Consider the following 23,402-nt stretch of genomic DNA (forward strand, 5'->3'; position numbering starts at 1 on the left):
TTTTCAAGCAGACGTGGAAACATGGACGGAGTGGTCACGCCAGTTTGGATTTCATCTCGCCGCCTACAGAATTCAAGGTAACAAGCGGCAGCCTCATTTATTGGCGTGTGTAGGGGTGCAAACGTACTGTGTGATAGTGAAATTATTTCCCCGACGCGACGTAGCAACTCTGTCCTACGAAGAAATTATGTCGGCATTGGACGCCTATTTCAAAGACACAGTCAATGTCGTTGCAAAAAGGTATACGTTCTTTCGTACAAAACGTACGGCCGGTCAGACTAATAGGGAGTGGGTTGCAACATTGCAAGGCCTTACTCGGGATTGTGCTTTTGAGTGTGAATGTGGTACATGATGCAATAGCACAGAACGTTTCTGATGTTCGTATACGGGAACAGATTTTGAAACTAGTTAATCCCTCCCTTCAGCAAGTGATAGACATATTGGATAGGCAAGACACACTTGACTTTGCTCAGGAATCATTTGAAACTTCGCCAGCCGTGTGTCACATTAACCGGCCAGCCGGGCGCGCTGCACGGACCGGTCAACTGCCCTCGCGCACATCCACGCAGCTGCCGCCACGCTCTAAACCAGGTGTGCCGCGCCAGCATACAAATGCAGTGAAATCATGCCCGTGGTGTGCTACTAGACATTCGCGTGACAATTGCCCATCACGCCAAGCTATTTGTTTTTACTGTAATAAAAAAGGACATGTTCAAATTGTTTGCCAGAAAAAGCTCAGATCAGACAATCACTACCATTCCAGGCCCTTTGCTTCGCGCCGGAATCGAACCAAGAATACTCAGGCTCGTGAACCTTCGCCCATGGACATTCATGTAGTTAATTCCACTTCGTCCAGTGCCACTGTCTCTAACAGTGACTGTGTTCGTCCCACACAAAGTGTGCGTTGACGTCGCCGGAAATCACGTCAATTAGCAAGTGATGCTGTACCTCTATCAGTTCAAATTGCACGAGACAGTCGTTCTTGTCGTCAGCAGGACAATAAACTTTTTGTAGATTTGGACTTTAATGGCAAGGTCATACCATTCCAGCTCGATATCGGAGCTGCAGTTTCATTGATCAATCACGACACGTACAACCAACTGGGCAAACCTCCGTTGCGTGCCGCATATGTTCAGCTCACTAGTTATTCAGGACAGCATATCCCTGTGTTAGGACAGTGCACTCTTCTTGCAACATACAAGGGACAAACAAAACTTGTGTCATTTTACGTTATTCGTTCTTCTACTGCCGTGAACTTGTTTGGATTAGATTTATTTCAATTGTTTAACATGTCTATAGTAAATCAGGTCCTATCAGTGAATCAGACTGTGCCTTCAGACAGTGTTTCTCGTCTGTGTGAAGAATTTGCAGACATTTTTGCACCGGGCTTAGGTTGCGCTAAAAACTACGAAGCACATTTGGAACTAAAAGTCAATGCGCAACCGAAATTTTTCAGAGTGCGCAATGTTCCTCACGCATTGCGTGATGAGGTCACAAGAACATTATACGATTTAGAATCACAAGGTGTGAGTGAATGTGCGCAATGCCTCTTCATTTCAGCTCCGCTTCATCGCTTACGCCGTAAAAGTTGTTCCGTTCTTCTGGACGCCGGAATGCGAACGCGCCTTTCGCCAGTTGAAATCGGCGTTGCTTTCAAATACTTGCCTCACGCCATTCGATCCCCAGAAACCACTTTTGTTGATGGTAGATGCATCGGATTTCGGGATCGGTGCTGTGCTTGTGCACAGTGATGGATTGCATGATCGCCCTATTGCCTTTGCGTCCAAATTGCTCTCGTCTGCGCAAAGAAATTACTCGCAGATAGAGAAAGAAGCTTTGGCTCTCGTGTTTGGTGTTATAAGTTCCATGATTTCTTGTATGGTCGTCACTTTACCATCATCACAGACCACAAACCTTTGACGTCGCTTTTTCATCCGAACAAGCCTGTACCTCCGCGTACAGCGCAGAAATTCATTCGCTGGTCTATTTTCCTCTCGCAGTACCGCTACGATATCTTGTATCGGTCCACTGCTACGCACGGAAACGCCGATGCGTTGTCCCGTTTGCCTGTTGCTGAGGATAGAGCATTTGATTCTTCCGAACTTGCTTGCATGTTCATTGATTCGGAAAACAATGAAGTGGTCGAATCGTTTCCGATTGATTTTCGTCGTGTAGCTACAGCCACAGCTGCTGACCCGGTCCTTGCTACCGTTTTGCGTTTTGTTGCTACACAATGGCCTTTGTCACAGTCACAGATCGAGGATCCGTTGGTTCGCCGATTTTTTGCTCATAAGGAGAGACTTTTTGTTCGACGTGGTGTTTTGTTGTTGCGTTTTGATAATGATCAGTCCAGAGTCGTGGTCCCACGTTCGTGACAGTCCTCTGTCTTATGGCTTCTTCACCTAGGACATTGGGGTATAGTGCGAACGAAACAACTTGCTCGTCAGCACTGTACTTGGTTCGGAATCAATGCTGCGATTACGAATATGTGTTCTTCTTGCATGGCGTGTGGCGAACAACAATCCGCACCGCCGCGGAAAGTCTTTGCATGGCCAAAAGCCACTTCCCCTTGGCAACGCTTGCACATCTATTTTGCTGGTCCATTCTGGAATGCTCGATGGTTGGTTCTGGTAGATGCCTTCAGTGATTTTCCTTTTGTTGTCCGGATGTCTTCCACGATGTCAACTGCCACCATCCAAGCATTGTCTGCTATCTTTTGCATTGAAGGTCTTCCGCAGACTATTGTTTCCAACAATGGCCCACAATTCATGTCTGCAGAATTTCAGTCTTTCTGCAAGGCCAATGGTATTCAACATCTGACATCCGCGCCGTTTTCGCCTCAGTGAAACGGTGCCGCTGAACGATTGGTCCGGACTTACAAGTCACAGATGTTGAAGTTGAAAAAGTCGCATTCTCGGGAGGACGCGTTGTTGCTCTTTTTGTCATCGTATCGGTCTCAGCCCCGAGATGGTCACGCACTGGCTGAGTTGCTCCACGGTCGTCCTCATCGAACCTTGATGTCTTTGTTGCATCCGCCGCATCAGGTTCCTGTGCAGCGGCAGACTTCTGCTTTTGCTCCAGGCGACATTGTATTCTATCGCAACTATCGAGGTTCACGGCGTTGGCTCGCAGGGCGCATTCTTCGCTGCCTCGGCCGTGCGATGTATTTGGTTTTGGGGGCCTCTGGTGAGGTGCGTCCGCCTCTCAATCAGCTGCGCCTCTGTCGTCGCACGGGTTCTGCCGCTCCCCGTCTGCTTTCAGCAACAGTGCCGTCCGGTCAGCGCCCTGGGGACCCATCTACTGGCTCGCCTCATCCCCAGGTGTTACCGACGACGCCTTCCATTTTGCCCCATGGCGATGCGACGCTGCCGCCTCCGCCGCCGCCGCCTGTCCTCCCGCCGGCGCCGCCCGCATTCGACGCTTCGCTGCAGCCGCCAAGCGCCTCCCTGGATCACGCGCCGCCGATCGCTTCCCGTGACCAGCCGTCCTCCGCCATGGAACTCTTGCCCGCTCCGGACCACATGGCGTCTTCGCGCATCGGATACCCCCACGCAATGGAGGTCGACCCTGCGGCCCCTCCTGTTTCTTTACGGGCGCATACACCGCATGTTGACGTGCACCCTGGACTAGGTTTTCAGTCGTTTCCTAGATCCCCTCGGTCCGAATGGCCGGGTGTGGGTGGCACAGCCTCGCCTGTTGTTAGGCTCCCCACCTCATCGCATACGTCAACATGGGGTCCTCCCCACGGTGGGCGGAAGCCTTACAACACGACCGTTCGCCGATTTGCGGGGGAGGAATGTGGTGTCACCGCCAGACACCACACTTGCTAGGTGGTAGCTTTAAATCGGCCGCGGTCCATTAGTACATGTCGGACCCGCGTGTCGCCACTGTCAGGGATCGCAGACCGAGCGCCACCACAAGGCAGGTTTCGAGATACGGACTAGCACTCGCCCCAGTTGTACGGACGACATAGCTAGCGATGCACACCGACAAAGCCTCGCTCATTTGCAGAGCAGATAGTTAGAATAGACTTCAGCTAAGTCAATGGCTACGACCTAGCAAGGCGCCATTAGTAACATTGCATGTATCTAAAAGAGTCTCACTTGTATCGCCACAATCTCCAGATGTACCAAAAGGATGGATTAAAGTTAAGTATTCCAGAAGCTACGTACTTTTCTTTGTAGCATTCATTACGTATCCTGTTTCAGACCTCACGCCATCCTGCTTTAACTTAGCGCGTGACTTTCGGCTTCCTCTCATTGTGTCTAGGCTGTCTTGTCTAGACACAACAATTACTAAGGGTGATGCCCAGAGAGAAGCCTGCACACGTTCAATTACACCTTGTGATTCCAAATCGTGTAATGTTTTTGCGACCTCATCACGCAATGCATGGGGAACATTGCGCGCCCTGAAAAATTTCGGTTGCGCGTTTACTTTCAGTTCCAAATGTGCTTTATAGTTCTTAGCGCAACCGAGGCCCGGTGCAAAAATGTCTGCAAATTCTTCACACAGACGAGAAACACTGTCTGAAGGCACAGTCTAGTTCACTGATAGGACCTGATTTACCATAGACAAGTTAAACAACTGAAATAAATCGAAACCAAACAAGCTCACTGCAGAAGAAGAACGAAGGACATAAAATGACACAAGTTTTGTTTGTCCTTTGTATGTTGCAAGAAGAGTGCACTGTCCTAACACAGGGATCGCTTGACCTGAATAGCTACTTAACTTAACATTTGCGGCACGCAACGGAGGTGTGCCCAGCAGTTTGTAAGTGTCTTGATTGATCAGTGAAACTGCAGCCCCGGTATCGAGCTGGAATGGTATCACTTTGCCGTTAATGTCCAAGTCCACAAAAAGTTTATTGCCCTGCTGACGACAAGAGCGACTGTCTCATGCAACATGAACTGACACTGGCACAAAATCACTTGCGACTTGACGGGTGTTCCGGCGATGTCGACGCACTCTATTTGTGGGACGAACACAGTCACTGTTAGCGAGAGTGGCACTTGGCGGAGTGGAATGGACTATATGAATTTCCATGGGCGAAGTTTCGCGAGCCTGAGTATCCTTGGTTCGATTCCGATTCCGGCACGAAGCAAAGGGCCTGGAATGATTTTGAGTTTCCGATCTGAGTTTCTTCTGGAAAACACTTTGAACATGTCCTTTTTTATTACAGTAAAAGCAAATAGCTTGGCGTGATGGGCAATTCTCACGCGAATATCTAGTAGCACACCGCGAGCATGATTTTAGCACTGCATTTGCTTGCCGGCACGATACACGTGGCTGAGAGCCTGGCGGCACCGGCGCGGCCGGGCACGAGGGCTGTTTACCGTTCCGTGCAGCTTACCCGGCGGGCCAGTTAACCTGACACACGGGTGGCGAAGTTTCAAATGATTCCTGAGCAAAGTCAAGTGTGTCCTGCCGATCCAATATGTCCATCACTTGTTGAAGGGAGGGATTGACTAGTTTCAAAATCTGTTCCCTTATACGAACATCAGAAACGTTCTGTGCAATTGCTTCACGTACCATAGTATCTGAATAAGGGAGTCCACACTGACACTCAAAAGCACAATCCCTAGTAAGGCCTTGCAAGGTTGCAACCCACTCCCCATTAGTCTGACCTGCCGTACGTTTTGTACGAAAGAAGGTATACCGTTTGGCAACTACATTGACTGAGTCTTTGAAATATGCATCTAATGCAGACAAAATTTCGTCGTAGGACAGAGTCGCTACGTCGCGTCGGGGAAATAATTTGATTATCACACGGTACGTGTGCACCCCTACTGAGGACAACAAAAAAGGCTGCCACTTGTTACCTTGAATTTTGTAGGTGGCGAGATGGAATCCAAATTGGTGTGACCACTCTGTCCAGCTTTCCAGTGCAGCATCAAAAGGACGAAAAGTTGGCGCAACTGCGTGTTGTGGCTGCGTTAGCGGTGGAGCGGTGGCTGCCGCGTCGTTTTGCATTGCGCGTTGACCCTGGACGAGCTGTCCAAGGGCATCCAGTAATGCCTGCATCTGCTGATTCTGTAAGCGATAAAATTTGGACAGTACATCTGGAGATGGTGGCGAAGCCATTACACAAGTAAATCAGGGCAGTATAGTTAAGAACGCAGTGTTGCCTCGTCGCCAATGTTGTGGGTTGGTAGGAGAGCCAACACCGTGTTACTAGAGGAAGCCGAAAGGCACGCGTTTTAGCTCACGCAGGCTGGCGTGAGGTATTATTCACAATATCAATAGTAATTGATAATGGCGCCTTGCTAGGTCGCAGCAAATGACGTAGCTGAAGGCTATGCTAACTATCGTCTCGGCAAATGAGAGCGTACTTTGTCAGTGAACCATCGCTAGCAAAGTCGGTTGTACAACTGGGGCGAGTGCTAGGAAGTCTCTCTAGACCTGCCGTGTGGCGGCGCTCAGTCTGCAATTACTGATAGTGGCGACACGCAGGTCCGACGTATACTAACGGACCGCGGCCGATTTAAAGGCTACCAGATAGCAAGTGTGGTGTCTGGCGGTGACACCACAAAATCATTCTCTGGAAATCCTTTATCAGAAGCCTGTACTTTTTTCACAATCAAGCACCAACTTTTCACACTGCAGTTCAAACAGTAGAGGGTCAAACAATAACAGTTTTTGAAGTAAGTACTGTGTTAAATGTTTTAAAAGCTAATTTAGTCACCAAGTGTGAAGAATGTTTCATAACATTAGCTGTCAGATCAATTCTTGGTAAATCAGAAAATGAGCTTATCATCAGAGACCCCAAAATTTAAACACTATGTCCACACATTTTATCACACTGGAACTGAATGTTTAAACAAGTGGTCTGAATCTGCTGAAAGTTCACAGGACTACAGTCTGGCAACACTTATGGCAGGAGCACCACAATGCAAGGATACACAAAAGACTGAAGGTTTCATTCATGAAATGGCTCTTTCAACTATAATAGTAGGCGATACTGGCCTGTATAAAGAGTATGTATATATCATCACCATCACCATCTTCATCATCTTATATGGAGAGGTAATCTTTCTCCGCTTGTTCTTTCAAGACATTCATTCCAGTTTCTTCTGTTTTCTTGTATTTTATTTTTATTTTCTTTTTTGTTATTGAAGATATTAAATATACTCAGTTCTTCACTAATTCATGAATTTCTAAATCTGTAATCTCTTGTACATTCCTTTACTGCTCTATAAAACTCATCTCCATTCTTTGTATGTGACTTTCTTGGTGTTTAGTTAGAACCCATGATTCATTTCCGTAAACAAAAATTGGAACTGTCACTGTCATAAAATTTCAGTTTTGTCCTTTCCTCGCTTTATTTTTTAAACATCTGCTTAATGTTCCACATACATTCCCAAACTTAGCTAATTTCTTCTCTACATCTTCATTGTACTCATATGCGACATCAAAAACTAAATAATTAAAATGCTTGACCTGTTCTATTGTTGCTTATAATATATACATATATTATCACCAAAGATATTAGAAAAATGGAGACTGAAAAAAATAATCTAGTGACTGTTGGGTAGAAATTATTTCACACTGTATTATGAACAATGTGCCTTATACCAGTTTCCCTAAAAATATTAGAATTTATTTTTTATTTACTGGAACTAACACCCCCACTGAACGAGTGTTTTCTGATATGAATGGTTTGTGGACAAATGACAAGGATGCTCTTTCAGTACAGAGTTTGAAAACTATGCTAATTAATAAGGTGAGCTTTACTCACACTTCTGTAAATTTTTACAAAATGTTGTGTGGTAAATTGGACTAACTGAAGATGAACCATTCATCAGAAAAATATCAATGAGAACTGATTTGGTTGGAGTGAATTAAGAGCTACTATAACCACATTATTTCTTTTTATATTTATTTATTTATTCATTTACTTATTTATTTACATATTATTAGCTTCAGAGCTTCATATTAATGATGAAACAATTCCATGCATTCTCTTTTGCCCCTTGTTTCATTGAGAAAAATTTACAATGTTCCACTTTCTTGTTTAAAAAAATAAAGCTCACCTTAGTCATTAAAGAAGAAGCATAGATTAATTATTAACATCGCTGTTGTGTGTTAACACTGTTTAGCTGAAGTACACTTGCAGGTGATGTGCTATTCTCCAATGTGAATGGCACGATCAAATTGTATATCGAAAATTCTTCAACTGCATTTTATAATAATTCTTCAGTTGCTTAGGATTATTCATTTTGATTTTTTGGGTGTGTGTATATATAGATGCAGATTATCAATATGAGAATACTGTCAAAATAATGTTGAACGTATATGTGCATGAAGTTGACATATTTCGTACTCATATTACTTACCTATTTCTCGCATAGAAAAACAAGTGTCCCTGAATGAGATTTGAAAACACATTGGACAGATGAGTTTACCTCTGCCCTCCTATTCCCTCTCCATTAAAATTATGTGAATGGGCAGACTCTAGATGGCATTCCACTGTACAATACTTCATGCTTGAGCATTAGGCAGAGTGAGTGACAAACAACTAGTGCACATGAAAGTTTAAAAGCTGTACATTCTGAAGTTTGCAACTCAGTACTATCAGAATTATAGGCCAAATTTTCACACAAGATCGACTGCGGCTGCAAATCTCTTGCAAGTGTACTTTTTTCTCCTTAAAATATGAGATCAAGTTGGTAACATTACCTTGTCAGAGTACGGGTTATCGTAGTCTACAACAAGAACACATTTTAATCAGTGATGCAATTGAAGCATGGTAAAGGTGTCACACACAGAAATGTGGAAATAACCCTTGTGAAAAATGTCTATGAGGTTAACAGAGGAGACTTCCTCTCCAGTTTTTTACCTCTCACGGTAAGTAATCTCACATTACTTCATTCGAATTTTGGGGGGTGATGAACCCTAATTCTGATTTATGCTCACTTGAGAAAGGCATTATTACACTTAAAAATAAGAAAAATAGAAACATTTCAGAACCTCTGTAAGAAATAAACTCAACAGAGGGTCTCAAATCACAGACTGACAAAATGTAAATGAGAACTTAATAATTTTTTAAAAGCAAAGATTACCAGATATCTTAAAAAAGTAGCATGTAGTACAGAAGGAACTGATGTAGTCAAGCATTATTTTAAGAATGCTGTTAAGAAGCACAATGTCTACACTATGAAGCTAACTTACCGACAAAGTTCTGGGGAGAAGCAGTCTCTGCAGCGGTGCTGCTCACAAACAGATTCTCGTGGAGACTCTATACGAGATGACAGCAAAAGAAGCGAAGACAAGAACAACACTAGGCATTTGACATCTAGGAGTTTTTGGTGGTACAGTGCACATCCACATTCTGAATGCCAACAGACATATAAGGAACAAGAAAAACACCAGGAAATACTTCACGGCTCCTGTACAAAAAGCGAAACATACTGTTTATGTGAACCAACTCATCATAGAGCAATAAAGGAAAGGGATGTAGTTTTCAGTGGTGAAATGATCCACAAGGTTCGAGTGCAGTCAATATTTCTTCTCTGTAACAATAGGATCAAGAGACCCACAATAATTCTGATCATTAACAAGAATAACACTGAATATTTAAACTATCCATGGATAAGGAGGAGGATGAAATAACAGTAACAGGATCAGAGTAAGTTGAATCAGATGTATGGAACTATTACTCATTTATGAAACATGACCTCTCAAGAAAACTGCACAAAAGAATTCAGTCCCAGTGAAGATGCTGAGCTGCCACAGCTTCTGAGATCTGGTAGAATACGTAAACCTAAGAAGCTGGATGAGTATGTGCATTTTTTCCACAAGTTTACTCGACTCAGATCCATGAACACTGAAGTTCAATTAAAATTTGTTCCATGGCCAGGACTTGAACCCAGGTCTCCTGTTTACTGGGCAGATATGTTACCCACCACATCATCCTGGCATTGTGGCTAACACTACTACACATGCTACCCTGGTCCAATGCCCTCCCTAACACAAGGTTCATTTCACACCTCAGCCCATCTTGATTTTCCCCTTCTTAAATTGTCAGTATTGCTGAGGAACAGTGCCCCAGCTTTGTACATAATGGGGAAATCCTGCCTGTACCTCAGGTGTAGGTGATCTGTTGGCTGATGGAATTACATTTTTCTGGAGACATAAACAGTCTCAACTTTAGAATGAGATTTTCACTCTCAGATGGCAGAGCACTTGCCCATGAAAGGCAAAGGTTCCAAGTTCGAGTCTCGGTCCGGCACACAGTTTTAATCTGCCAGGAGGTTTCACATCAGTGCACTCTCATTCTGGAAACAACCCCAGACTGTGCTTAAGTCATGTCACCACAATATCCTTTCTTCCAGGAGTGCTAGTTCTGCAAGGTTCGCAGGAGAGCTTCTGTGAAGTTTGAAAAGTAGGAGACGAGGTACTGGCAGAAGTAAAGCTGTGAGGATGGGGCGTGAGTTGTGCTTGGGTAGCTCAGATGGCGGAGCACTTTCCTGCGAAAGGCAAAGGTCCCGAGTTCAAGTCTCGGTCCGGCACAAAGTTTTAATCTGCCAGGAAGTTTCATATCAGCGCATACTCTGCTGCGGAGTGAAAATCTCATTCTGGAAACATCCCCCAGGCTGTGGCTAAGCCATGTCTCCGCAGTATCCTTTCTTTCAGGAGTGCTAGTTCTGCAAGGTTCGCGGGAGAGCTTCTGTGAAGTTTGAAAAGTAGGAGACGAGGTACTGGCGGAAGTAAAGCTGTGAGGACGGGGCGTGAGTCGTGCTTGGGTAGCTCAGTTGGTAGAGCACTTGCCAGCAAAAGGCAAAGGTCCCGAGTTCAAATCTCGGTCCGGCACACAGTTTTAATCTGCCAGGAAGTTTCAGTTTCAACTTTATCTTCAATAGTTCACTACTTCAGCTTCTATCCTTATCAATTACAAAGTTGAGACTCAAAACGTCTCTAGGAAAATGTAATTCCATCAGATCAATCGATTAACTGAAGCTTTTTTATCAGTAGACACATGTAGTCATGGAATTTCTTCAGCATGTCTTCAATAATGTATTTTATATATAAATTCAAGAAATAGATCTACTTCCTATTTTTAAAAATGGCAATTTAGGATTTAAAACAAGGAAGTCACTGGTAGACCTTAAGAGCTGGACAAGATCCTGAAAAATCTGAATTATAAGAGATCAACTGCAGATCCCTATGAGGAAACAAATTCCCATTGCAGTTTAGACAGATAACGAGTCGACTACCTGCAAAAATCACAACTGAAGAATGCGTTCAAAGAACAGCTGAAAGAAAAATTCTAACTCTTGGACCTCTGACAGGCTTCAAACTGCATGCACATCAAACTGCATACACAAATACATCATGAGGCCTTTTGTTGTTAGAACAAACTTGTTTGAGTTTGAATAAACTCATTATCTGAAGCAGTTACTGGGTAAGTACAATGTGAAGGGCTGAAGACTTATCTCAATACAATTACATAAAAACTGAGCTCCCACTCGTGAAATGAGTACAAAAACTGAGGAAGAAAGAGAACCAATGAAGAACACTGCTTGCTAAAGCGCCATTGTTAGTCAGACAACAGCACAGTTAGTCACCAGAAGCCCAGTCCTTCCAAGAAAAGACTCATGTCTTAACCACTGCACCATCCCACTTAGGGACATGACAACAAAAGCATAGGAAAGGCTCCAGCATTATCATCACATGAATGACTTTAAAGTACAATAATGTAACGCCTGTGTTGTTAAGAAGAATGATGCAATGTTCCTTTGAAGATGCATTCATGTCTAAAGGAACAGGTACTGTGGTAACTACAGTCATCATGAAATATATGAAACATATTCACAGTTGTGTTACGGGCAACCATCAGCTATATAAGGGAATGACAAAAATGAAAATCTGTGCCAAAGCAGGACTCAAAGCCAGATTTCCTGCTTTATGTCAGTCGTCACCTTGACCACTTTGGCTATACGTGCACAACTCACGCCCAGACTCAAATGACATATGTAAGTTTGAGTCTGGCCACAGGTCATGCACAGACAACCAAAGTGGTTAAGGTGACCACTCGTATCAAGTGGGAAATCCAGGTTCGAGTCCCGGTCTAGTACAGATTTTCATTATTGTAATTTGCTTACACAGCTGATTGTTGTTCATATTCACAAATGTGAATACATTTGATGTATATCAATGATTCTCTACTATGAAAGTCAGTAGACCCAAATTTGGTGTGACACTGAATGTTTCAATCTATTTCTTGCTGCATTCCCATCTTTGCTGAATTACTTTTATTGCTATGTACACTCCACCTGAGGTTAGCTATATGTTTTGAGTGCCCAGTGTTGTGTATTTTCCACTGTATAAATTACTAATAAAATATATTTAACATACTGCAAACCCCTTGAGCTAGAATACAAATTTTTGAAACAAGTGACAAAGTTAGTACTGTTCTCTACATAGAATGTGAGGAAAACATAGTTTAAATTTCTGATGGGCAAAGGTTCTGGCACTGTTACCATTTCATCACTGCAAATATAAACATTCAACATATATTCAATAAGTTAATAGTATTGAAGCATATAGCTCCAATAATGGCCTGTCAAAATTGGTTTATAACAAAGTAGTAGCCTATGTACAAGTTTCAAGATAGTTTTTAATATATTCTATTATCTAATGAACCTAATATTCATAGTAATGTAATTTTGCTTTCATTTTTACATAAGTAAACAAAAGAAAACAAAGATAAAATTAAGACTAGAACCTTCATTCATAAAGTATATGATTAAAAAATTAGAATGGATATTACTCAACAAAAATGTTCAGTCTGAGGTATAACCAACTATTCATTCAGTTAAATTACAATGGAAGCAGACAACAATGAAATTAATTATTATTCTTCAGTGTGTAAAGAGATGAAGCAATGAACTGAAAATACTTTTCAAAAAAATATCAAAATATCATCGATCAAAAACTGCTGTGGAAAGACATGTATGACTCTTTCATCAAACTTTACCTTTATGCAATGGTGTGAACCGTTCATTGTTGCCAAGATTCATATCTGCTGAGTGGTTCAGAAGAACTTTAATTACATCAGGTTTAGAGTCTGGATTAACAGACAGGAAAAGTGGTGTTTCTCCTTCATGAGTTATTACATCCTTAATGTCTTGCCCTGCAAGTTAGAATTAAACTTTTGATAGGAACTTCAGTCACACATTTAAGCATCTCAATCAAAATCCTTTTTCTAATTAGGCAAGCTTTTGGACCCAATGGCTCCTTCTTCAGGCAGAAGGGTTGAAGGGAGAGGGATGAAGGAAAAGGATTGGAGAGGTCTAGGAAAAGGTGTAGATTTCTGGAATGTCACCCAGAACCTAGGGTTTGGGGAGACTTACCGGACGGGACAAGAAGGAAAGAGTTTTTCCTTCTCATCCAGTGTCTTGATTTTTCTTTAGCCTGGCTTCAACAGATATTAATACAATATTGGAGTGTCTGTGTTATTCCAACTTAAGATGCAATGTTCCTTCGGACCTGCGATATGTTCAAAGAAACATTGCATCATAATTTGAAATCTTCCATATGATATTATTGAATGAAAATTTGCTAAATTTGTCAATTTATTTATTTGTCTCTACCCAAGATTTGCAATGATTCTAAGTGCAGATGTGTCTGAACTAAGTTGTCTCAGGGGTTCCAAAGTTTACTTTTTCAAATTTAAATTCTCATTAACGTGGATACCTAAGAATTCTGAAGTTTCCACGTTATTTATTATTTCCTCGCCATCTGTTAACATTTATCATTGGTGTAGTGCCCTTAGATATGCAGGACCTAATATGTTGTGTCCTATTAAAATTGAGGGGGAGACCATGCACAGAAATCCAGTGAATAATACTTTTTAAGAACTTTGTTTACCATTTCTTCTGTTTCTGTATGAAGGCTTGGAGTGATTACAATACTAATGTCATCTACAAAAGGAACTAATTCTGCTTTTTGCAACTAGACAGAAGATCATTTACACATATGAGGAACAATAATGGACCTAAGATTGAGACTTGGGGAACCACATATGTGATTTCTTCCCAGTCAGAATTATGTACCCAGACTATATTGGTTGAATTACTAAGAACAGCTTCCTGCATTCTTTTGGTCAGGTATGACATTATCCATTGATTGGTTATACTGTCAATCCCATGAAACTTCAATTTATGTAGGAGAGTACACTGATTCATACAGTCAAATGCCTTAGACAGGCTGCAGAACATACCAATAAGCACTATTTTATTATTTAATGCTTGTAAAATATGACAACTTCAATCTCTATTTATTTAGGTGAATCAACAAACTTTAAATGTGTGCGATTTATTGTGTAACTTAAATTTAAAGGATTTTTTTAAAAGTACTCATGTAAGAGACCTCACACTTTTTATTCTTTAAGGTCAATTGCCACTTTTTACACCATACAGGTACAGTGTCTAAATCAGTTTGTAATTCTTTTTGGTCTTGTGAAGACTGTTCTAGATGATAAATTATCACATTGTTTGCAAACATTGTAACAGAACTGCTCAGATTGTCTTCTAGTTTATATAGATTAGGAAAAGTAGAGAGCCTGTAATAGTTCCTTGGGAAACTAGGCAACACTTCTGTTTCACTTGATGACATCTGCCAGTTACTATGACTGGTTTCCTGTCCATATGACTGTTATATTATGGACAGGAAACCATGAAACCAGTCACATGACTGAAATGATACTCCATGGAAATATAGAATCAATTTGTGTTTTCATTTCAGGAGTATCATTTCATCATGTGAATAAAGAGCCAGTTTGGTTTCACAAGAACAATATTTTCTGAATCCATGTTGGTTACATGTCAGTAGACTGTTTTCTTTGAAGTAGTTCATAATGTCTGAACATAGGATATGTTCCAAAATCCTATTTCAAATCACTGTCAATTATATGGATCTGTAATACAGTGGATTACTTCTATTTCCTTTCTTGTGTATTAGTGTGACCTGTGCAACATTATGGTCTTTTGGATCTTTCATCGAGTATGTGATTGTATACGATTGCTTTGGAGCTATGTCATCCATGTACTCTGAAAGGAGTCTAATTGGTAAACAGTCTGGACTAGAATATTTGCCCTTTTGAAGTGACTTATTTCCTTTTCTGCACTGAGGGTATATACTTCTGAATTACACATGTTGACTTCTGTTCTTTATTCGAGTTCTGGAACATGTACTGCATATTCTTTAGTGGAAGAATTTTGGGAAAAAAATGTGTTCAGTAACTCTGCATAGCGGTGCTGTTATCGATAACATTATCATTGCATTGTGCAGTGGAGAAATTGATTGTGTCCTGCTGTCATTATGCTTTGCATACTACCAGTATTTTCTTGGATTTTCTGACACATTTTAAGAGAGAATTTCATACTGAAAACTATTAAAGAATCTCCCATCGAAGTTCGCATTTACTTTCAGTCTTCTGTGAAACATTCATAATCTCGGAGATTTTATGTTCTTTTAAATATGGCGTACTATTTTTGTTGCCTTTGCAAGTGTCCTGACCTGCATTATGTACTATGGGTATCTCTTCCATCTCTTACTGATTCATGTAGTATGTTGTTGTTGTTGTTGTTGTTGTTGTTGTGGTCTTCAGTCCTGAGACTGGTTTGATGCAGCTCTCCATGCTAATCTATCCTGTGCAAGCTCCTTCATCTCCCAGTACCTACTGCAACCTACATCCTTCTGAATCTGTTTAGTGTATTCATCTCTTGGTCTCCCTCTACTATTTTTACCCTCCATGCTGCCCTCCAATGCTAAATTTGTGATCCCTTGATGCCTCAGGACATGTCCTACCAACCGATCCCTTCTTCTAGTCAAGTTGTGCCACAAACTTCTCTTCTCCCCAATCCTATTCAACACCTCCTCATTAGTTATGTGATCTACCCACCTAATCTTCAACATTCTTCTGTAGCACCACATTTCGAAAGCTTCTATTCTCTTCTTGTCCAAACTATTTATTGTCCATGTTTCACTTCCATACATGGCTACACTCCATACAAATACTTTCAGAAACAACTTCCATAAACAAGCCTCATATTGTCAACATTTATATGTATATGTAGTTGGAAAGACTGGATACTGTATTTTAGTAAGGAATAAAGCAAATTTTATCTGCTTTCTTAAATGACGTGTTTTGCACTTATCTGTGGTGGATTTGAATGTTACAGTATCCAGTCATACTACAACCACCTGATGGTCACTAATTCCTGTATCTGTCTTAATGCTCTCTATTTGCTCTACATGGTTTGTGGGGTGTTGCTATGATCATTTACTTTTGTGTGGGCTCCTGAACTAATCATTCAAAATATTCATCACAGAAAGCATTTACCATAATGTAGACACTGTTTCATGTCTACAGTTCACTACCCTGTGGCAGTAGTTCAGGAAGTCACAGCGAAGCTTGTAACAAAACTTTGAAGTTTCTGGTAAAGTCTCGTTTTCAGCTCAGATCCAGAGGACACCAACCAGTTCTGGAAGGTAACAGTGCAGATTGGCAGCATCGCTAAATGTCTATGAGCAGGCCTGGCCTTCTCAGCCCTCTCTGCCTGTTGCCAGAATGACTCAAACGTGACCTCGGTCACTATACAACAGGCATAATACATTCCAACAAGTGCTACAATCTGCAGTTGGTTACAATTGTTGCCTCCTTGTCTGCTGGAATAACCCCTTCAAGATGTTGAAAGAGGCCCATGGGCCTGACTGCAAAAGGTGACCTTTGCCATCCTTTGTCAGCATTTTTCTAATGGGTACCATTATCTGCTGTGCATTTGAACTGCCAACAATCAGTAGATCCCTAACCTTTTGCTTTCGCTTTCCTCCGACACAGGTAACAGCAGGCTTCCCAGCAGGTGAAGAGGGCCTCATTGGCTCAGTTTCAGCAGAAGACAACACCCCAAACTTGTTGTTAAGAGGGTGGGATGTAATATCCTGAGTTCTCCCTGGTCCCTGCCCCCTTGTACAAAGCCCACAGACCTACCACTGACATGCCATTCCTAGCCAAGTGGCTGTGTAATGATAGATCCTGAACTTGCTGCAGAGGAGATAAGATTCATTGCAAAGGATGTTACTTGAGGTCGCTTCATTATCTCTGGTACACAACTCTCAGCATCCTGCCTGACAAATCCATTCTGAGCAGCTCCCAATTGTTTGACAGTAATTTCCAGCCACTTATGAATGTCCTTGGTGTGGAAAACTGCCCTCAAAGGTGGAAGAATCAGCAATGGTCGACAACATGAGGATGCGGAAGGCAATGGGAACCACTGCATTAAAGACACATAACGTGTATCCACAGGACATGTGGCCTGTGATTGAAAAAGTGTCATGATGATCTCTCAATCTGCGAAAGATTCCGGAATAGTCCCACATTTGGATCTCTGGGAGAGGCTGCCAAGGATGAGGTGACCATGAGAAAAACATTGAATAATCAACAATAGGATAACATTCTGTAAGTTCGGGCATGGAATGTTGGAAGCTTGAGCATGGTAAGGGTAATACGAAGGCTCAATCCAGATATAGTAGTGCTCAGTAAAGTAAATGGAAAGAAGACAAGGATTTCTGATGAGAGGAGTATATCCAACAGCAGCAGAAAATGGTATAATGGGATTAGATTTCATTATGAATAGGAAGGTAGGGCAGAGAATGTGTTACTGTGAACAATTCAGTGATAGGGTTGTTTTTATCAGAACTGACAGCAAACCAACACTGACAATGATAGTTCAGGTATGCGGATGTCACAAGCTGAACATGAAGAGATAAAGAAAATTATATGAGTATATTGACAGGGTAACAGATTGTAAAGGGACATGAAAATCTAATAGTTATGGGAGACAGGTATGCAGTTGTAAGGCATGGTGTACAAGAAAAGGTTACAGTAAAATACAGGGTTGGGGCAAGGAATGAGAGAGGAGAAAGGCTAATTGAGTTTTGTAATAAATTTAAGCTAGTAATAGAGAATAACACTGTTCAAGAACCACAAGAAGGTTACTACAACTCCCCTACGTATTACACCCAGAGGGATCATAAAGAAATATTATATTAATTACAGTATGAATGAATACATTTAAGATATCAATCTTCCTGCACACTATACATGAATGGAGTAGAGGAGCCTTAATAAATGGTACAGTAACAACCACCCTCTATTATCCACTTTTCATTGCTTTGCAGAGTTTAGCTGTGGGTGTAGATGTAGATACGAGATGTAGACGTAGATATGTCTACTCTAGCGGCACCACCATGTAGGACAGGGAAAGGTAGTTTTGTGCAATATTCTGAGTACAAGTTACAGCCAGGTGCAGGCCGGATTGCAGTGAGTTACGCATACCAACAGTTGCGAAGTAGAATAGAGGCCACAGGGCCGTCAAATTGCTGAAAGAGTATACGTAGTGGTTTCGTATGTTGCAAATCACAGGCAGAAGGGGCCCACTGGCCAACCTAGCATGTCATGAGTATGTGATGCGAAGCGCCGCATATGGCAAAACTGAGGCATACAGCCACGCATAAATAGGTGCGGGTTTCTAACAAGATTCATTCACGTGTGGCAGCTCTCCTGGATGGCACAGCGTGTCATACCACCAGCTACACGCAGCAGCAGATGGGGCACCAGCATTCCAGTCCACGGTGGGTCGCTGGTTCGACCCTCTGAGGCCGATGCAGGGGGGGCAGTTGTCCTGACTTCCAACACACACCAGAGGCATCCCGAGGCGAGGGCCGCAGATTCAAACGCCAGATCACGGGTGCTAGTCGTCGCCACGATCTCAGCCACGCTGGCGAGAAGCACGCAGCTGCCCACCTACGGCTCGCACTGAGTGGTGCTGAGTCAGCAGGGACGCAGACTGCTGAATCGACTGCTGGCATTCTGACAACACCACAACTCTGCTGTCGTACAAGGCCAACACCCAGTGTGTGCACGGGCCGCTGAGGCAGCTATTCCGCGCCAAGACGTTTCACAAACAGTGAAGTGGGTCCTCAGCATTGCAGGACCTGGTGACGCAGACTGAGGGGAACACAGCCCTGAAGTTGGAAACAATAAATCACTTGGAAAGCTCGGACGAGTCTTAATACGGTGCCTTCTACCTCTTCCTGCTACATTTGGTCATCCTGATACATTCCGTGGCAGAAGTTGCCACTACACTACACTTGTGTCCTCAATGTAGGGTCACCTTTCTCGACTTTGTAGGTGCCATCTGACATGTGACATGGGATCATGTATGAGCCAAAGTATTGCTTTAATAATTTTTCTGATAGCCTGGCCTTCTGTAAAGGTTCGAAAATCTATGATAGCTCACCTGTGTTATACAAAGCCATATTTTGCAAACATTTGTTTGAAATATCATCTCATCTATGTTTTAACACAACAGAACAATCTTTAGAAGATTGAAAATAACCAATTTATGAAAAATTTTACTTTCATGCTCATATTAAAAAATTTAAAATGATGCCACCAAATGAAGTGGATTTGATTCTCCAAAAATTTACTTGCTCAGAAAACACTACTGTAGCAAAGCATAAAAAAAGCTATCACATTTTTGGAAGTCAGTGCTTAGGTATTACACAAAAGGTTCAAAGGTCACACAGTTCTTAAGCTTTTTTAGAACCCAAATAACCTCAAGAATTATCAAACAACATCATTACTGTGTTCGCTGCTGAAACTTTCTGAAAGGTTAATAATGAACAGAATAGGTGGATACATTGACAGCTGTCTACTGAACAACAAGCAGGTTTACATCCAGTGAAATCCTGCATAAGTTAGGCTCTCAACCTGGATCAATTTACTGAAGACATTTTTGAGAGGGGCTTCCAACAGGAGTAGCATTCATTGACCTACCTGCATCACACAACAGTGTAAACCAGAGATCTCTCATCTCTAAAAGTACACCCAGTGACAAGCAATGACAAATTGGTAGAAATTGTTAGGACACTGCTGTTCCAGGAAGATCTACATCTACATCTACATGATTACTCTGCAATTCACATTTAAGTGCTTGGCAGAGGGTTCATCGAACCACAATCATACTATCTCCCTACCATTCCACTCCCGAACAGCACGCGGGAAAAACAAACACCTAAACCTTTCTGTTCGAGCTCTGATTTCTCTTATTTTATTTTGATGATCATTCCTACCTATGTAGGTGGGCTCAACAAAATATTTTCGCATTCGGAGGAGAAAGTTGGTGACTGAAATTTCGTAAATAGATCTCGCCGCGACTTCCATCCCAACTTGCGTATCATATCTGCCACACTCTCTCCCCTATTAAGTGATAATACAAAACGAGCTGCCCTTTCTTGCAGCCTTTCGATGTCCTCCGTCAATCCCACCTGGTAAGGATCCCACACCGCACAGCAATATTCTAACAGAGGATGAACGAGTGTAGTGTAAGCTGTCTCTTTAGTGGACTTGTTGCATCTTCTAAGTGTATTGCCAATTAAACGCAACCTTTGGCTCGCCTTCCCCACAATATTATCTATGTGGTCTTTCCAACTGAAGTTGTTCGTAATTTTAGCACCCAGGTACTTAGTTGAATTGACAGCCTTGAGAATTGTACTATTTATCGAGTAATCGAATTCCAACAGATTTCTTTTGGAACTCATGTGGATCACCTCACACTTTTCGTTATTTAGCATCAACTGCCACCTGACACACCATACAGCAATCTTTTCTAAATCGCTTTGCAACTGATACTGGTCTTCGGATGACCTTACTAGACGGTAAATTACAGCATCATCTGCGAACAACCTAAGAGAACTGCTCAGATTGTCACCCAGGTCATTTATATAGATCAGGAACAGTGGAGGTCCCCGGGCGCTTCTCTGGGGAACACCTGATATCAGTTCAGTTTTACTCGATGATTTGCCGTCTATTACTATGAACTGCGACCTTCCTGACAGGAAATCACGAATCCAGTCGCACAACTGAGACGATACCCCATAGACCCGCAGCTTGATTAGAAGTCGCTTGTGAGGAACGGTGTCAAAAGTTTTCCGGAAATCTAGAAATACGGAATCAACTTGAGATCCCCTGTCGATAGCAGCCATTACTTCATGGGAATAAAGAGCTAGCTGCGTTGCACAAGAATGATGTTTTCTGAAACCATGCTGATTATGTATCAATAGATCGTTCCCTTTGAGGTGATTCATGATGTTTGAATACAATATATGCTCCAAAACCCTACCGCAAACCGACGTCAATGATATAGGTCTGTAGTTCGATGGATTACTCCTACTACCCTTCTTAAACACTGGTGCGACCTGTTGAATACCAACAAAAGAGAAGCAGATGGAGAAACCAAAAGAAATGTGTTGCCACAAGCTAGTGTGCTGCCACCACTGCTGCTCAACATATATACTAATGATCAACATATTAGCAAAAAGACTAAATCTTTTACTGATGCAGATAATAGGCCAATTGTGTAACAAACAAAATATTTTAAGGAAATTGAAAATTACCTGAGTGAAGACCTCGCGATTCTCACAAACTGCAACAGAGGTAATAATCTAAAACCAACCCACAGTAAAATGTATGTGCGTCCATTTCATCTTAACAACTGGGAGGCAGGAAAGGACCTTAACATAATCTGGAATGTTACACACTTGAACAAGTGTCTCCATCCGTCCTGTTTGGGCATCAGTCGAAAGAACCTTAATGTGTGTGTGTGTGTGTGTGTGTGTGTGTGTGTGTGTGTGTGTGTGTTTGCTTGTGTCTGTGTATGTGCAGATGGATATGTGTGTGTGTACGAGTGTATACCTGTCCTTTTTTCCCGGGATTGGAATGACTCCTAACCCTCTCCCTTAAAACCCACATCCTTTCGTCTTTCCCTCTCCTTCCCTCTTTCCTGATGAAGCAACCGTTTGTTGCGAAAGCTTGAATTTTGTGTGTTTGTTTGTGTGTCTATCGACCTGCCAGCGCTTTTGTTTGGTAAGTCTCATCATCTTTGTTTTTAGATATATTTTTCCCACGTGGAATGTTTCCCTCTATTATATATCTAAAAACAAAGATGATGTGACTTACCAAACGAAAGTGCTGGCACGTCGATAGACACACAAACAAACACAAATATACACACAAAATTCTAGCTTTCGCAACCAACGGTTGCTTCGTCAGGAAAGAGGGAAGGAGAGGGAAAGACTTCTTGACGAAGCAACCATTGGTTGCGAAATATATATACGAACATGTAATGGCATACTGAACAAACTGATATCTGCAAAGTGGGGCACCAGCACAAACATATTCCATTCCAAAGCACTCGCCACCTGCTTTCCGGTTGCCGTGTATGGATGCCAAGTTTGGGAAAGATCTCGTCACACTAGAAGAATAGATGTGGTCCTAAATAATACCTTCAGGAAGATAACTGGCTGCCTGGGACCTAGTAGAGTGGATCATTGATATTCATTATCAGGTATTACCCCCACCAAATGTCATGAATGAGCAGTGTCACCTGCTACACAACCATCAACCCGTGCCCAGATTGCTTAAACCTAGATGAAGTTTCACGTACTCAGTAAAACAACTGGAACTCCCATAAAATCATTATGGGAAGAAGAACATTCAGAAGCCCTTATTGCAGAAGAAACTCTAGCCCATGGCTCCCACCTAAACTGGCAATGCTGGAAAACAGTGAACCGACTTCATACAGACACAGGGATATCATAACAACTCAAGAAATGGTGGGGCCACACAGATACTGACATACTTGTGTGTGTGTGTGTGTGTGTGTGTGTGTGTGTGAGTGGTGGAACACAAACAATGGAACACCTTCTAAAATACCCATTAGTGGATGTATCCAGAGAATGCACTCAAGAGGATGTCTTGAACTATACTGAGACAGATGCAGTTTACACCAAATTCTGGATAAGCAAAATATTCATATATTTTGATTATGTATTTCTGTATTTGACTAGTATGTATTTATAAAAACACACCTATTTTCTATTTTAAATCATGTACTTGTAATATAATCGAATAGATAAAAATCTACTCACCAACATAAACACATAAAAGAAGGTTATACTTATGCAGAAGAAAATGTCATTAGGTGCAGCTGCCACCAATCAGCCTTTCCCTCTCATCCTGTCCAGTTAGTCTCCGCTGACCTGCAGTTCTGGGTGACTTTTCCAAAATCTACCCCTTTTCCTAAACATCTCCAATCCTTTTCTTTCTCCCCCTCTTCATTACTCTTCAGCGCTTCTGCCGGAAGAAGAAGCCACTGGCTCTGAAAGCTTGTGTAAGTATAACTTTCTTTTATGCGTGTGTTTTCCTACTGCCACTTAGTGAGCAGATTTTTTTCTGACTACACTATATTGTAAAAAATTGATTTTTTTTTGTTAAATTATACACTTGCCTTTTTTCAGTTGTTATATATTTTATGATGTAGTTCATACTCGAATAA

General features: G+C 42.0%; 1 protein-coding gene across 7 annotated transcripts in view; it reads right to left on the minus strand.

Annotated features, from left to right (window-relative positions):
• LOC124551330 (ankyrin repeat and SOCS box protein 3-like) overlaps positions 1 to 23,402 on the minus strand; it is a 214,884-nt gene that overhangs the window by 146,221 nt on the left and 45,261 nt on the right. For 5 of the 7 annotated variants that reach the window (XR_006967816.1, XM_047126348.1, XM_047126347.1 and 2 more), the window contains exon 3: positions 12,977 to 13,132. The exons of 1 other annotated variant lie outside the window; for it this stretch is intronic. Coding sequence is in view for 4 of the 6 variants with exons in the window: in XM_047126348.1 (XP_046982304.1) it covers positions 12,977 to 13,132 (156 nt within the window). In the remaining 2 variants the exon portion in view is untranslated. Of the gene's footprint in view, positions 1 to 12,976; positions 13,133 to 23,402 lie in introns of those variants that run through there. One more of the 7 variants, XM_047126351.1, reaches the window with a different exon arrangement.

Source organism: Schistocerca americana, chromosome 9 (genome assembly GCF_021461395.2).
Source record: "Schistocerca americana isolate TAMUIC-IGC-003095 chromosome 9, iqSchAmer2.1, whole genome shotgun sequence".
In the NCBI taxonomy this organism is placed as follows: domain Eukaryota; kingdom Metazoa; phylum Arthropoda; class Insecta; order Orthoptera; family Acrididae; genus Schistocerca; species Schistocerca americana.